The sequence below is a fragment of the Labrus mixtus genome, chromosome 16, assembly GCF_963584025.1.
Source record: "Labrus mixtus chromosome 16, fLabMix1.1, whole genome shotgun sequence".
Taxonomy (NCBI): Eukaryota; Metazoa; Chordata; class Actinopteri; order Labriformes; family Labridae; genus Labrus; species Labrus mixtus.
The window spans coordinates 26601765-26619377 of record NC_083627.1 but is presented as its reverse complement, the minus strand read 5'-3'; the positions used below and the strand labels follow the sequence as shown (position 1 = coordinate 26619377).

Sequence of the window (17613 nt, the reverse complement as noted above, 5' to 3'; positions counted from 1 at the left end):
GCTCGGGCCTTTGAGGATACATTCAAACTATACAGGAGTCGAACACTTTGGAGGACATGATTCTCATTTGATTATTTATCGCAGGAGAATACAAGGGAGGGGTATTACAGAAGGGGTGGCGGGGGGGGGGGGGGGGGATCTGTCACTAACAGCAACCTGGAAGGGCTTGAGGTTTTCTCATTTAAATAGTGCTGAACACACACAGACTTAAGCACCCAGCGGTCCCTGCTGCAACATTAATGTCCTCATTTATCCTCTTATGCACAAATGTCAACCTTTGTCAGCCTTCTTTCCTGCCTCTTTGGCTCCCTCCTTTTACTCTTCTACCTCACCTTCACTAACTCCCTCCCACCGGCTTGTTACTCTTTCTTTGCATTTGCTTCCTTGCCTTCTTTTCCACCTCTAGCCGTCTGTATTCCCCTCACTCTTTCACTGTTTTCTGCAGCTTATTGTTACCAGCTCATCCCTCCCTCCTCCTATCCTGTGTCCTGCATAGATATTGCACATTTCTGCACACTATCGCCTCTCTTGTCTCGGTTCTTTGTCGTTGTTTTTCATCTCTCTGCTTGGGGATCCTCTAGTGACATCATCACTCCTACAGTTACCATGGTTTCCAGGAAAAGGCACTGTAATAACTGTTTGGATCAAACAGAGAGGCTCGGCTCTGTTTTATCTCGCACAGTAAAATAAATAAATAAAGGGGCTTGGGATATTCAAAGCAATTACTATTTATTACAGGATTCAGACAAAGTTTTCAGAGTTAGGGTGAAAAGTTGAGGTGTGTGTATATGTGGTTAAGTCAGTGTTAATGATGGCTCTGTGTGAACAAATAAGTTCTCATCGTAGAGGTCTTCATCAAGGTCGCCTTCCTCTTCAGTGAAGTATGTTGGAAAAGGAGGGTTGAGCAGGGTGGAGCTTCTGGTTGGTAATACTGAGTCTCTTACCTGCAACACATAAACACACACACTTAATGCAATACCTGGGATTCAATGCATGTCTGTAGACAGTACTGATACAATCAAGTGAAAGAAAGACTTGTTTTATTTGCTAACAACTTAAGTGATGTAAATTAACCAAAAATAAAAGTATTATTTAAAGCTTTTCAAACGTGAGGAATTGCTACCTTTCTTTGTTTTATTTCATTCCCAGTTTCATTCCCAAAAATTAGAATTTTGGAAAATAAGAAAAACACAAGCATTTTGGAAATTTCACCCTTGGCTGCATATAATATGTTACAAGCAGTTTCAACTATTTTCAATTTTTTTTTAGGATATAATCAGAACAATGTTATGTCTCTCTTAACATGCAGAAAAACATTCATGCATCATTTTGTAACATACCATTCAAATCACCAAAAGAACCGCTGCAGCCCTAGCCCTGATTTTAACCATTAAAAATAGCTGTTACTCATTTACATACAAGTACTAAGAGCTGCATACAGAATGATAAACAATGATGAACTAACATCATTAACCTGCATGTGTGTCCTTAAGCATAATAACATCTAAAGTGGGTCACAGTGTGTGTTTGTGTGCGTGGAACAAGTGAGGTAGGTGAAATGCAATGCACATTTGTATTCATTAATGCCTGTCTGCAAAACAAATCATATGCTGTGTGTTACCAAGTGTGCACACAAATACACACACACGAGGCGAACAGAACATGCTGAGTATGGAGATGGATGCTGTGGATATTGCTAACATCATTGAGGCACGCATATTAAATCACTCAATGGTAAAACACACAAACAGAGGCACACACACTGCTGACAGAGCACCGTGGCAATGAAGATAGATCACACCGTCTTGCATGTGTTACAGGTGCAAGGTCGCTCGTTTTTGTCAGAACACTTAGCATGCTGCAATTGACCTCTGACTTTACTCTCACTACAAGCGTGTGTGCGTTTGTGTGTGTTATTTTTTATACCTTCAGTAAGCAGTTCCTGTGACCAGGGACAGAGCCGTTAACATACAGCACATTATACTTGGTATTGACCCTCCATATCTGCAAGAGAGAGGGGAAAGAAAGGACAAACAAGTTTAAGTGTGTGCCTGTGAGTTCCTGAGAGTGTGAGTGTGAGTGTGAGTGTGTGTGTGTGTGTGTGTGTGTGTGTGTGTGTGAGTGTGAGTGTGAGTGTGAGTGTGTGTGTGTGTGTGTGTACCTTCAGTCCAGAAGCTGTGATGAAGATGTTGCCCATCATGCCAGGCATCTTCTTCCCTTTGAACACTTTGGCTGGATCCTGGACGCAGATGATGAACAACACACATGCTCACATTACTGGATTATGAGACACCAACTGTTCATGTCTGGCATGGACAAGGCTCTTACTCAGCATGCATGTCATTTCATGTGTATGTGCGTCTTACCCCTCCAGGCCCGGAAGCTCCTGGCCTGCGGTGAGTTTTCGTTTGGCCGTGGGTGGCTGGCTGACCTTTGAAACCATATCGCTTCATTACGCCTTGGAAACCCTTACCGATGCTACACAAACACAGAAGCGAACGTGTTTGCATGCTTTTATTTTCAGTTTACCTTTGTTTGGCCTTGTAAGTTAGAGGATATGATTAGAAGCAGAAGTTTTGCACAGTTAGCAACTGATCTATCCTCAAAAAGTGATGCTGGAGCTGAGAGAGGACGAGAAGTAGGAGAGGAAGCCAAGAGGAGGGAAAGATGGCAGAGAAGAACTTACGATTTGGCCGTGACGTCCACATATTGTCCAGGTCGGAAATGAGCTGCGTACAGAGGAGTGCCTGAACACAACAAAAACATCAAGAAACTTGTGCAAAGCATGTCTTGTTTGTCCACAGTTAAATGTAGGAGTTGTAGGTAAGAATTTATTGAAGCACTAGCTAAAAGATGTGTGCATACCAGGCTTGATAATGGCGTTGTCAGAGACTTTGAATGTGGTGACTTTCTGTTTCGGAGGCACGCCTGCATTCCTGAATATCTCCATATCCTCTTCAGACCTCTGTCAGTCAGAGAGATGGGTGAAGAGAATAAAATGTAAGGTGGGAAATGAAGTGGTAGAACAAAAATGAGCAGTGAGACGCACTTGGACTTTGGCATTTCAAAATTAACTGTGGGCCTGTTATGACTGTAAGGGAGCCAAATGTGCAGGCACACACACATTTGGCAGTGACATTTGCTTTTGCTGGGCTCTCTCTCATCCCAGTCACTCTAAATGCACTCTCTCTCTCTCCCCCGTCTGTTGACTGAAAATCCGCCTGCCGATAGCTTGACACTCTGACAAACGCTGCCTTTGACTGTGAAATAAAGAGGCCGTGTGAGAGGGATCCAAAACCACTTTACAATCCACGAGTAAACCTTGACAAGCACCTATCAAAGCTTTATGAATAAATCACACCTTGATTTATCCATCCTTGTTGTTTTTTTAAACAATGGATGTAAGATTGATCAGGACAAATTCCATCTCATATTTACAAGCTGGTGATTCTCTTCCAAATAACTTCCATGTTATGTTTTTCTTGCACAGCTTTGAAGCTTCAGGGTTAGCAGAAGAACAACTTCAGCCTCCTTTAGATTTCAGTGTCTATCTAACAGTCTGAGGCAGTGATTTGAGTTTATTACAATCATAAAAAGACACTTTTAAAATATGTGTTCTTTTCATTGTTAGCTATGAATTCTAATGGATGTTATTTATTTAGACACTAAAGATGAAATACGGTCCCTGATGGTTAGTGCGTGAGTATAATTTCCAGACTGTGGGTCTGTATTCATAAATGCCTCAGAATCGACAGTCCTGATAGGAGCTCAATGCTTCATGAGGAAATGAAAACCTCAGTTTTGTCTCCATATCTGTCACACTGATTTGATTTTCTTTTAAAGCCTGATTATAAAATGAAGCCAGGACGAAAATGAGAAAAACTGGCTGACACGTTTTCTGCAGGTTTTAAAAGCATACTGACTTTTACACTGTGATCTGATGCTCTCTAATTTCACACGATATAAACACTCATTCTATTGAACACTACTTTTAAATACTACTCGTACTTTAATTAGTGCCCTTATATGTCTGATAATCGCCCATTTGAAAACTAACTTTTTTAACCAAGAGCTACTATGCATTGTCTTTGTGTATTCTAAATCAGGATGATAAATGTAGTCACCCCTCAGCCTTGTAAAGCTGAAAACACTATGTGGCTCACTGTTTTTAAGTTGAGTAATGTTTGTAATTACACATTGGGCAGGAAAATAAATGGGCACACAGTAATTAAATGACCTTTAAGTGCCATGATAGCTACAGTTTATAAATACAGCCACCCCATGACTCCAAACAAAATACTTCTTTTGTCATTCATAAACATTTAGAATGTGAAAAGCTAAACAATGTAACTTCTGACAGAAGAAATTAAACATTTTAGTAACACAATAGTGTTTACATTTAATTTACCTTAATTGATTTAAACAGGATCAGGAGTTTTGACAATTTAACAAGTTATGTTAAATATGGCTCAAAAAGGGAAAGTCAGTTCTCTGAACCACGATTAGCCTTCATTTGTGCTGATCTACCAATCATTCATTCTCTCATAGCTGCCAGCAGCAGATTTAGTGGTTGTTGCTGAGCAAGGTTCCATTATGAACCCAAAAAGTTTTATGGTATTTTCCTGCTCTTTATAACAAATATATCATCATGTATTCAAATGAAGCACACGCCTTTTTTCATGTTTCACATCAGCCTTCTTATTGTGGCTGAGAAATCTTGTTGTATCACAACAGAGGAACATTTCTATTGATTATCCTAAATGATCTGTACATGATGATCTATGATCTATAAACTTAATACAACTCTGCGCTGATTTCTCTGCACAGCTGTCAGGGGCTGCACATTAAGATGAATGAAAAGAACACCTTTTCATTTTGTTCACATTGACATTAAGAATATAAATTAAAGCCACATCAAAGACAATCTGGCTTTAAAATCTTGTCCAAATGACAACTAAAATTGTTGGAGCATGAAGGAGAATTTACCAGACAATTTTTTCACAACATAAAATTTGAATCCATCTGATGCTGCAGTTAGTGAGTTATTCTCATGACATGAACAGCTATTTTATGTCTTACTTGGAATGGTGATACATTTTTCCCTCCGACCATGAGTGCGGCAGTGTGTCCATCATATTCTTCTTTGGACAGATACTTCAGGACATGGCAGTCCTGCACCTGAGGAGAGAAAACAAAACAACCATCAGAGGCAGGATTAACAAAGTCTGTTTGGACTGAAAACATGTTTTCCACAATTATATAATTACGGTAGATGAAAGCCAATGGTGTCAAACATTTATTCAAGTTAACTTCCTTAACCTCACACTCACTTCATTTCAGACAAATACAAAAGAATGACATCAACTGCATTTTAGTAATGGATGACATTTCAAGAAAATCCCCCAAAAGTCAAAATGTGTTTTTACAAAACAACAATGACATTATTAGTGTTCTGGAGTAGCTGCATTAAGAAGTACTTTCAGTTTCACTTCTGATGAAACATGTACAAGAATGCCAAAGTGGTGGGAGTACCATCACCTTGAGAATCTGATTGCAAATTTCTACCTTCCATCTGGCGCTGACTTTTTCAGCTGAACATAACAAAAAAAAACTAAATGTGACAAAAGTGAACTTGCTGGTGAGAACAGGACTTCTTCTAAAATCACTGGACTTTTAAATACTTGAAATAAAGGAGTAAAATAAATTTAAATTTGCATGTGTTGTGCTGCCCACCACAGTATGTCATTTAAATAAAAAAAAAGAGCGAGTACACACAGAAGCAGTTTTTCTTTAATTTGCTTACTAAAAGATTTAGTCGTATCCAGCTGCAGCCCAGGAGCCGAAACTCCTGGCATGACAAAAGTCCCTGACATGCTGAAAGAGCTCCTGGCGTGACTGAAATTATGCCTATTGATGATTTTTATTAATAGAAAGTACGATGCCGATTCTGGAAAATGTATTGAATAATTAAACATTCTAGTAAATAGTGGCTTGATACATTTTTAATAACAGAAGTGATGTCATTGACATTTTCTAAATGTCAACCATTCACTTGAAGTACACCATGATGCAAATTCTTATAATGTAAAATTATAATAAAATGTCTTCAATCGTATGTATTGTGTCGCAGTTGTGCAGATTTGTCTGATTTTGGCTACAGAGTTGTGGACGTGTTACGACTGTATGTTTCTCTTCCTGTGTTTCTCTGGCTCTGCCCAGCTGAAGCTACTGATTGCTTAACGAGGTGCACCTGGACTCAGTGTTAAACCGTCTGCAGAGGGGACTGCTGTGTCCGCTCAGTCAGGGACTGTGTGCTGTTGTGTTAAATTAGTTTCTGAGTTCATCTTTGATTAATCATATAGTTCTATGTGTCTTATTAAAATCCAATCGTTTTGACTTTGATAAGGTACCTTATGTGCTTTATTGGGTCAAACTGTGGAAAGCTGTAGAAACAGAATAAAATAAGATAATACTAGTATGATTGTGCACTAAAGTATAGAGTACACATGTATTAATCCTAATCCTGAGCACATTTATATTAGCCTGAAATAAAACCAACAGTGTACCTGTTATCTCCATGTTACTGTATCATCAATGTTGGCATAAGTGAAACAATAGGCGTAATGTAAGATTATTTTTAACATTTGCACAATGTAATTAATGATTTAATAAGGTCTAACATTAATGTTACTGTTCATGTTAAGCTGACTGTAGCTCAGTAAAACTACATTGTTTACAGTGCACTACAGACACTGATGGTCTTACTCTCAATATCGTATTTTTGGCTAAGTCATTTCTTACTTATCTCTTCTATAGTAGTCAACTTATGAATGATTGTTTCTCTAATGACCACATCGATGACTTAGTAGTTTCTTAGCAATACATCTCTTCCATCAGCCAGGAGCACTTGGCATGCCAAGGGCTTCTGTCACACGAGGGGCTTCTGCTCTAGGGCTGCAGATGGGTCATATGGAAAATATTGTTGACGTCATAGGGCTGGGAAATATATCGAGTTTTTAAGATATATCGATATATTTTCAAACAAGATACAGGGTAAGACAATATCGTAAATATGGATATAGTTTATGTTGCATTAAAATAACCTTATAGAGGTGCCAGGTCACCTTTTTCTCATCTCACTGATGATGACTGTCTGTCTGTCCCTCTTAACCCTGCTCCTCCTCTCTCTCTCTTATTGTATTTAAGGAACATTTTTATTTTAGAATATTACTTTTTAAATTCACAAACAGGTAGTTTCATTTTCCATGTGTTTTCACTGTTAATAAAATACATGGGACGCTGGTGGCGCAGTGGTTAGTGTGCGCGCCCCATGTATGGAGGCTGTCGTCTCAAGTGGTTCACAACCCATCTGTGGCTCCTTTCCCGCATGTCGTTCCCCACTCTCTCTCCCTGATTTCCGACTCTTTCCACTGTCCTATCTCTCCATTAAAAGGCCCAAAAAGCCCCCCCCCAAAAAATACATATCGATATATATCGAGTATCGCCATTCAGCTAATCAATATCAAGATATGAGTTTTGGTCCATATCGCCCAGCCCTGTGTTGTCACATAAATATCTTGTTCACACCTTGCTGTTAAGTTTGCTGAATTTGAGATGCGTGTCAAAGCCCTGCAGGTGGGATTTAAAGAGGTTCAATATTTCAAAATCCAATTATTATCACTGCAGAATGCCTGCAGCTGTTTAAATATAAAACTGAGACATGACAGTGAGACTGTGTCTGTATGGTACCTGTAACATGGTGACTACATGTCGTTCTCCTGTCTTTGTCCAGATAGGAGCCATCCCCAACTTGATGGCTACTAACCCAACTCTGCGGCTCCCTGGCAGGAGGAAAAGGTTTAAAGATAGTTAGTGTGAACAAACATTAGGAGTGTAAATGATGAACACAGAGCTCATTTCTCATGACAACTACCTTCTGTCCACTCATTCCGCTGCCAAAGCTCGTCTTTGAGTGGGTTGAGCTTTTCTGTTGTTTGTCTTCTGATTTCCTCTGCCATACTCTTCCTCATGTACTCCTGGTTGTCCTCTGTGAGGTGTTCTTCAAACCATGTTGTAGTCTTAACTGTCCTAATGCAGCACACCAAATTGGCAGGACTTCAAGAAGAAAAAACAATCAGGAAATCAGATGCAGGTGTTCACTAGTATGGTTTTAATTTATGTCTAAAGTAAATGAATAATGGTCAGACAAACACAACTGTGTTGAATCAATACAAGAGTAAACATTACACGCCCACTTATTTAAAGGCAGTCTAGAGCAGCAATAAAAAGTTATTCAACATTGATGTTCCAAATTGCTACACGGGGTCTTCTGCAGGGTAAATAAAAAAAGCAATGCCTGGGAAGTGAATTTGAACTAGAGCCTGACCGATTAATCGGCCAGACGATAATATCAGTCGATAACAGCATATCAAGTGACTATCGGTATCGGCTATTTTATTTCAGATTAGATATCTGTGAATGATTAATTAGATTTAATCATCCATTTAATTTGAGTATAATTGTATTGCACTAGCAGTTCTCTTCCTGGCTGTCACCATCAAAGTGTGTTATATGGATTATAACACACATTAACACCCTCCAGGGTGTCAAGTGGTGATGCATGTACATGTGCAGGTTCTTTCCATATCGGGCCCTACTTAGAACCTCCCCAACAACCAGCCACATTTCCTGAGCTGGTCTGTAACAGAACTTGAGTTCCAAGTCAAATCCCTATAGTCTGAGCCACTGCTGCACCAAAGCTGGCCTCGCATCTTTACAGCACAATTTGAATTAAAAACAAATTTTCTAAAATGTGAAAACGCCGGCTCCTTTGTTTTCTGAAATCATTACAGCAAGATTGGTGTTTGTGTTAATTGGATTGCTATGTATTCAGATACCAGGCTTTCTTGTATGTTAATTTAGTTAAATAAAGTGAACAAGGGTTGCATAAATTCCCACTATGTTACTGAATCAATGCAGTGACTGCCATATCTCTGCTGAAGACAAACGAGCAAGGCTACACTTTCACACGTCGGGCATAATTGATGAAGATGAATCCAAAAGAGATTAAAAAAGAAAAAGTTACAGAGGACTGAATGAATGCTGACAGCAAAATCCTAAATCTGCCCACTACAGCTTTCAGGAGCTGATAACATATTTATCTCTTACTTTCAGTCTATGGTTACTTACAGTTTTGTCCTCTGTTATAGTCTTAATTATTAATTAAGTTATTAATAGTTAGTAATAGTTATTAACCAGAAAAGAAAACGCAATGTTTCCAAACTAATAACAGATGCTACAGGCCTTCTTTAAGATGTGCCAACATTGATATAGACAAATCTTTTCAAATAACTAACAAATCGTAAGTAACATTTACATTAGTAAACACATCACTACAGGTACTTCAGCTAGCCACAACTTCGACAAAAAAAGGATAAAAGTAGCTTTATTCTTAGGAAATGACAGGTTCATATAAAATAAAAAGGACAGTTATAGATATTTAATAGATAGATAGATAGATATTTATAGTTATTTAAAACACTATTCCTCAAAAGCACCCTAGATAAACTAAGCTGCATGCAAAAGTCCCATCAAGTACATAAGCACAGCTAGCCAGTTAGCATGAGTTACCTTCCAGCTGCTCGGGGAGAAACGAGTCGAGTTCCCCGCTGCAGAAGAAGCCGACAGCTCCACATTGCGCTCTTTAATATATACCTTTTCACATAAATATAAATATATACAAATTACAACAGAACCACAAGGACAAGGGTCTCACAACATATTTTGAACCATGCCTTCCCTTTCGTTGCTCTAAATGTCACCCTTGTTACATCCGGTACGTGACAGTAATAGTTCCGTCGCATTGAGGATCATGTCGAAGGTTCCGCTCTCCAGCTGCTATTGAATTAGGCAAACTGATTAAACTCAATATTAAAATACACGGTTATTTAAAACTATTAGGTTGATGGATTTATACAAACAATCCAACCTAAACTAAAAGGTGAGTTTTCGGATGCAGTGTTTACCTTGGTCTCAGAATCATTTATCATATAACACAACCTAGTTGTCTTCAATAAATGGAGTTTGCCTTGTTGAAACGCCATTTCTAAAGATTACATTTCCTGAGCCCTAAAAAACCCCTCAATAAAACAGCACAATGACAAATGAAGTGATTATACATGATGCTGTGCAAATAAGCTTCTTTTTGATGGTCTCCTGTAATATTTAAAATGTGAAAACAATATTTTATCAACATTAACAAAAACATCAATAATAATAATAATGGTAATACAAATAATAATGATAACAAAAACAACAATAGCAACACTAATAAAGTTACTGAGAAGGCTTTCTAAGGTAATCTGCCTTGCAGTGAATATCACAAAATGGTAAGCATAATGTCTGCCACTCTGCCTTTTAAAATTCAACAATAGTAACAATATAGATGTATATGTATATGAATATTAGTAGTATAAGTAATAGTTTTGCATAATTACTTAGCTTAATGGTATGGAATATAAAATATGATGCTTGGGATAGTTATTTTTGGTTAATGTTAAGTTAATGTTTTGGTTTTGCTCTACCGTATAACTGATCATGCTGTCATGTAGAATAGAATAGATGTTTATTGCCATTTGCACAGGTACAGGACAGTACAGGTACATTGGAATTCTTGTGCGTTTCTCCCTGAGTCAGCTTCTACAATAAAAAAGTTAAAATTATATATAAAATGGAATAACATTATAAGAAAAAAAGAGAGTACAAAAAAGTAAAAATAAATAAGTTGTATTAACAGCTAAGTAAATTAAAATAAACTGTACAGAAGTTATATACTATATAATAAAAAAATAAAATAAATAAAAATAACAATAACAAGGGGAACACTGTACAATGAAATGAAAATATAAATATGTTTTCTGATTGCACTTATTATCTCTTATTGCACCTGAGGTTATTGCACACATATTTTTCACATTATATAATTGCACTGTTTTTGTTTTTAAGGTTAATATTGCACACTTGTATTGCACTGTGAGGTGGTCATGTAAGCCCCTCGATGAATTTGGTGCATCTAAAACTGACATCAGGAGGCTCATATAAGTAATTACTGATATGCCTGCCGGAGAATGAGTCACATATTGGAGAGCTCTCTCTGGACAGCCCAACTTTGGTTTTGCCCTAATTAACTATATGGAAATTAGAGAATTAATTTATGCCTGCATTTTAATGTGTGTCTGGGGGACATAGAAAGAGTGAAAGAGAGATGTCGTGGATAAAAGGTGCCTGTGTGCCGAGCCGATGTTATTTGAGTGCGTATGTTATATTTTATTTCTAAGTTTGATTCGTTCATCGATCAAACAGTACAATAAATGAAAAACCAAAAATCTCAAATCTTGAACAAAAAGGAGCAGAAAGGAGAATATATTATATAATCTGCCCCCTCTTTCAAAGGAAGTGTGTGTGGCACTTCAAAGTATTAGTCTTTTGTGATTTATCTAATCAAAGCAGGGCTGTCCTTGAGATGAACAGAGAGAAAGAAATGTTTGAAATCTAATGTCAGTGGATTTATGCAAAAACAAAAATGGTATGAATATATATAATATATATATATATATATATATATATAGTGAAAAGCAGAGACAGAAGCTGACAGGCCAGAGAAACATATATTAAATTAACAAGCTGCCACTTGTTCTTTCTTTGTTATATTGGCCAAAACTATATCATACCTAACCCCATTATTACTCAGAACGTTTCCTTTATCTGTAATCTAATTTTCAAACATAAAGGATTACCTTTAACGGATCATATTTATGGCCCTAAAAAAGTGAATTCCCCTTTTTTTTAGAACACTAATGTCCTCACAACAAAGTTTAATACTCGTACACAAACAAGTACAGATTACAGTCCAGTGATATAACCAAATCGTCTTTATTATAATCAACATGCAGAATACAGAAAAAACAGTTTTCAGCCCACAGATGAGTGTCTACCACACACACATTTTCTATCCTCCCAAAACTCTTTACAATGTAAGAAGGTTATTAAGAAATTATTACAATTTTTCTGTTGTTCATTTCCATTTAGCAAAATCTCAAATAAATCTGTAGAAAAAAACCCCAAAACAACCCCCAAAACAACCCTGAATGTCACTCAAATGACAGAGATACTTTATTCCATAACTAGCAAGCAGCTACCGGAGATTGGATATTAGCAGGAGCTGAATTATTCATGCATTTATGCAGTATACTAACAGAGGCGATACCATTCCCATAAATAACATTTGCAATGCTAATTCTAAGATCTTTACGGCTGTGCGATCACATATTTTTGGCTTTTCTTACCCACAGATCTTTACTTGCTAGTTATCTAAATAAGGTAGGAGTGTCATTTCTTTGGGTGGGCTATAGTGGTCTCAGTCCGCATGCTGGTTCAGAAGACTGCTTTTATTTCTATAAACATTTGTCAGATATACAGAAGATAGTAATAATTTCCCAGGTGATGCCTTTGTGGCTGAACATGCAATAGTCATCAATGTAGTAGTTCAAATTGTTTCACCAGAACGAGCTAAAAATCTGAGCTAGACTACTGTATGTATGTGTACTTGTATGTGTCTGTGCTTGTGCTTTTGCATGTGTATATGTATTATACAGTACATTAAGAATATATATATGATATATATATATAAGTGTGTTTGTATGATTTTCCATTGTCAGGGGCTGAAGGTCCTTGTGGACTCGTAGTCTGACATACACTTGGGTGTGATGCCTTTAGCGTTGTAGTAATCCACCACCTGGTTGGGGACTTCTGCCAGAACACTCTTAGCCAGTGCAGCTGGCGATGCCTGAAACACACACAGATAGACCAAGAGAGAAACGAGAAGGACAAAAGGAAAGACAAAGAAAACACACATCACCAGCCATGCGTGGTTCAAGGATGCTAGAATTAACTGTTGAGCCTGATGCTGTCGGAGGTCTGAACCAGGGAGAATGATGTAATCAGACAGGCTCATTTGACAGCCTCAAAAAATCCCAGATATATCACCTTTCTGTCTTTATGTAATGCAGCTGGTTTATGGATGTGCCCAAGGAAAATGCAACATATTCTATCTATTCCTATACAAAAGAAATCATGAAAGAAATCTTTAATGTACATTAGATCCTACCGTTTAAGACGCAATGGTGACTATTAGAAAGTAGTCCTCTTATGTTTGTGCCTATATTTACTCTATGGATTCAGCAAGAATTTGAATGTGTTTTTGGGACGTATGAGAGGGTGGGGGGGGGGGGGGGGGGGGTTCAACAATGGGACAGCTATTTTTGTACTTCTCTGAATCTGTTTTGGACTTTTCCCCTGTCAATGCAGTAAATAACTAAAAGGAACACAAACAAAAACACTAAATCTCTTTTGATGATGTAGGCTGCATTGTTTTGTCTTCAAAGCAGGGCAGGTCTTTCTTATTTAATAGAATGTTAAATGTTGTACTCTGTCAAAGAACCGGCGGGCTGAAAACAAATGAACTGGAGAAATGGTAGATGTTTCTTGTAGAGGTACAGTCTGATAATTAAATATGTAGTGTTTAAGCACTAAAGGCATTCCAGTGAACACGCACGCACGCACGCACGCACGCACGCACGCACGCACGCACGCACGCACGCACGCACACACAAAAAGTAATTAAGACCAGGGCACTTGACAGCGAGCACACACTTGCTCCCACAGTGGGCACACACTTCAGAATCCTCAAAGTCAGAGGGTCTGTCGTACTCCGTCTCACATAATTCCCAGAGACAATGCATCATCAAAGTGAACACCCCCCCCTCACATTTCCGCCCTCCTATCTACCTGTTATCCTCCCACTCTGCCTGTCACACAGCAGCTCTGTCGTGCTAATCCCCTCTGAAAAGAAACGACAGAGCAGAAAATCACCTCTCCACCTCTGTCACACACTCCCCTGCTCCCTTTTGTCTTTAGCTCTGGTCTCCTGCTGACCCCCCCCCAACACCCCTACAACTCTTCCTCCATCGTTCTCTTCTGTCTTCTCCTCCTGATTTATTCTTCCCTAACCAAACTCTCTCTATACATCCTTCTTGGCCGAAATGTTTCTATATGTTTCACTTCCTTCCTTCACTCTCTTCCTCTTCAGCTGGGATGTAATTGGTTGATTTCTCAACCTGTCACAGACCAAACTCACCATAACTGAGCCAGCCAAACACACCCCGTGAAAGCCAAACAGAATTAATGCTGCGAGAGAGTGAGGGCACTCACACACAAACATTATGCGCACACAAAGTCAGCACACATAATTACACAAACACACAATGAGGAGAGAGCTGATGTGTTATGACGAGCACACCAAGCATACTACGCCCACACACTCAAAACCAATCGCCCCCTGAATACAGAACACATATCGCCACTATTGGAGAATAACTTTTTAGTTTTGGTTTGTCTGCACAAACAAGAAACTATTTTGTAAAGACAAAAATATACCTCTTTCAATATCTGAGCATTGCTATCAGGTACTTGGTCTAATTCTTGTTTACCGTGACCACACATTTCCACATATTTCTTCTACATCACTGATGAGCAATTATGATCAACATCTTTTTTTAGCATGTTCATGCAAAGCCAGCATTTTTCAGGCCTGTGGAAAAAAATCTAAATCTCAAGCACTGATTATGTTTTAGGATTGTAATCCAACAGCAGATGTCATTTTACGTACGAGCTAGCAGTAACAGCAGCTTGTGTTGATACCCACTTGGCAAAAAAAACAACAACAATGTATGTTCTGACTTAGAGCAAAAAGTAGAGAAAATGGTGAGCTACTTTTTTGGGGGGTTTTATAAAAATGTTTTTGTTGCAGCTTATAAAAAGTTTCTTCGGTTCAAGCAGCACAATACGTAATGGTTACATAGGGTAAAGCCATAAAGCCAGCTCTGGAATTAAAACTATTGAATTCTGCGGTTCATTTTTTAGAAGCTAGCTAGTTTAACCTTGCAGATTGTCATTACTGGAAAAACGGGATTTGTTAAGACTATTTTGCAACAAATACATTAGATGAGACGAGTCGTGAAGTCAGCAAACCATCTCAATATGATCAGCTTCATGAATACTGGTGGAATCTGACTTGAATTTACTTTTACTGAATTTCAATTTTTGTTTGTGAGACATTTTGGTGTTCTTTTCTTTCAAAGCTCCTGTCAGGAACTTGGCTTTCATGTTGATTACTGTGGACATGCTGGTAATAGTAAACATTATGCTGATTTTTCCCTGTAGGCTACATGTATACGCCATAGTTTTTTGACCACGAATCTCTTCCTGCATCCGTTTAACAGTCAAATGTATCAGTCGTTGTGAATCCTTGCTGTATAAAAAGGCTGTTTTATCAGCCTGCTGGCAATCCCCTTGTCTCTCAACTATCATGTGGAAGCAGTTTAAGGCAATAAAAAGAACTATATAGAAATAATCAATCTTTTTACAGATGGTCATATTTGCTGTAGCTCATTAAAGGGGCATCAATACAAATTTTCTGTTTTATTACAAGTTAAATGGTACACTGACTGAACATTAAGTTTCTTTTATTTCTATAGGTGTTATTTTAGGTTATTTGATTCTGAAGTGGATCCCAAAGTGTGTGTGCATGGGGTATTGTTTATTATCAAAGGTTATGGCATTGATCATGAGTTAGCAGGATGCATGGAGGATCAGGAGGAGTGGAAATGCCACTGGAGGGCTCGTCTGAGGACGTCCAAATGAATGTTATGGCATTGTATTCATTGTAATTGACATGAGCCTTGTGTTGAAATTGTTTTTCCAGTAGATGTGTAGGGTGTCTGATTTGACTCATAGGCTGACACTAGCATAGTATTGATTCACATTTTAGACAGAAATGTGAAAACACTAATGTTTTGTAAAGAACAGAACCTTGTGTTTTATATATTTTTGTAGTTTGTGGCCATGATTTGAAATGTTTAACTTTGCAAAGGCTAGATACTATGAACTTTATGATCTATGAACTTACATGTGTCCTGTCCTTTAATGTTGCTTTCTAGACGGAAAGTAAAGAGCTTCATTATAGTTATGCATGCTCTTAAAAGTAGCAACACAAGGAACAAAAATAGCTGACAAACAGCATTTAGAGCATTCTTATGAAGAACCTAATTTGTTTATGTCTTGATGTTGCATGACTTCCCTGGAGAACAAGTCACATTTTCTGCCTGTAATGAATTTCTCAAAGCCCTGAAGACTTCTCCCCTTCTCCTCCAAACCCCCACTTACATGCTTGAAATCCTTGAAAGGGACGAACTGGACGATGTCACGGAGGACAGGCTCGCCCTTGGGTGAACGCAGGATCCCGTCGTCCCCGTCCAGTATCTGCATGTCTGTGAAGTCTGCGTTGCCCACGCCCACGATGATAACGGACATGGGCAGGTGGGAGGCATGCACAATGGCCTCCCGCGTGTCCGCCATGTCGGTGATGACACCGTCTGTCAGGATCAGGAGGATGAAGTATTCCTGAAGGGGTAAGGAGGGGAACGATTTGTGGGTGAGAGAGCGGGAGGAGGACGTGGAGAAGGATGAATAGATGTTGGATGATTTTTTTATGTTTGAAAAGAGGTGAATTTTCAAAGGCTAATTTGAATAAAACTCATTCTGATCCAGCAGAAAGCCAGAGGGAAGCGGGAAGCATTAAGGCACAGAGGAATTTATACTCAAAATGTATGACTGGAATAAAATTAATAGCAATCACTTCCTTCCTCTATTTGATTCCCCTCCTTCTGTGTTTCCTTTTTTTTCTCCATCCTTTACCTCCGCTGATGTCTTTAATTACTGTTTTGTCTTCCTGTTATCTCGCTGTGAGCCACACAACAGGAACAAAATGGTGCAGACTTTTTTTCTCATACTCTCTCTCACCATGGCCTCTTTGGTGTGCATCTCCTCGGAGGCAGACGAGGCCACTTTCTGGATGATGGGGGCGATGTTGGTGGGCCCGTACAGCTGAATCTTGGGGAGGCAGTTCTGGTAGGCCTCCACCACGCCTTGGATCCCTGAAACACACACACACACACACACACACACACACACACACACACACACACACACACACACACACACACACACACACACACACACACACACACACACACACACACACACACACACACACACAGGTACTTGTTTATTTCTCCGCCTGTATTTGTGTCTACATGATCGTGTTCTGATCTCATTAGGTCAGAGTTCTTGTACCGAGATTAGAGCATCTGATTTGGGGGAAAAAAATCCCTTAAAGTCCACACAAACACCAGCTTAGACGCACGCGCTTTCACTGCAGGAATGCAGCTATGTGTGAGAGGAGCTCACATGCCCATTTCACACATACAGATTAGTGTTGTTTTTCTCTGTATCTTCGAGACTGAAGTACTTGACAAATCTCCCAGCTGTGTGTGTGTGTGTGTGTGTGTGTGTGTGTGTGTGTGTGTGTGTGTGTGTGTGTGTGTGTGTTTTAGCATGCGCCTGTGTGTGTTTTGGTACTTGTGAGAGGAAGAAACAGAGAGTGGGGATAGATACAGAGAGAGAAATATGGTACTGACAGCCGAGGTGAGAAGAAAG

The 17613-nt window shown here is 38.8% G+C and overlaps 2 protein-coding genes across 2 annotated transcripts in view; both read right to left on the bottom strand.

The window, feature by feature from the left end:
• Positions 1-712: 712 nt before the first annotated feature.
• Positions 713-9852, bottom strand: mrpl3 (mitochondrial ribosomal protein L3). The gene is made up of 10 exons (XM_061060488.1): positions 9631-9852; positions 7934-8115; positions 7750-7841; positions 5080-5178; positions 2866-2965; positions 2687-2747; positions 2367-2478; positions 2162-2239; positions 1927-2004; positions 713-944 (listed from the first exon to the last, which is right to left on the bottom strand). The coding sequence occupies exons 1-10, from the start codon at positions 9693-9695 to the stop codon at positions 795-797; spliced, it is 1017 nt and encodes a 338-aa protein (XP_060916471.1). The 5' UTR covers positions 9696-9852; the 3' UTR covers positions 713-794.
• Positions 9853-11911: 2059 nt separating this feature from the next.
• Positions 11912-17613, bottom strand: part of cpne4b (copine IVb) — a 27051-nt gene continuing 21349 nt past the window's right edge. The window contains exons 12-14 of the mRNA XM_061060313.1: positions 16918-17055; positions 16282-16518; positions 11912-12844 (exon numbers count right to left, since the gene is read on the bottom strand). Coding sequence (XP_060916296.1) covers positions 12713-12844; positions 16282-16518; positions 16918-17055 — 507 coding nt within the window. The 3' untranslated portion in view covers positions 11912-12712. The remainder of the gene's footprint in view (positions 12845-16281; positions 16519-16917; positions 17056-17613) is intronic.

Excerpts from the sequence above, each read along its gene's own strand:
- mrpl3 (XM_061060488.1), bottom strand. The coding sequence starts at position 9,695 with ATGTGGAGCTGTCGGCTTCTTCTGCAGCGGGGAACTCGACTCGTTTCT. Across the intron at positions 5,179-7,749 it reads ATGTAGTCACCATGTTACAG|GTGCAGGACTGCCATGTCCT; the intron begins GTACCATACAGA and ends TTCTCTCCTCAG. Across the intron at positions 2,240-2,366 it reads GAGCTTCCGGGCCTGGAGGG|GATCCAGCCAAAGTGTTCAA; the intron begins GTAAGACGCACA and ends ATCTGCGTCCAG.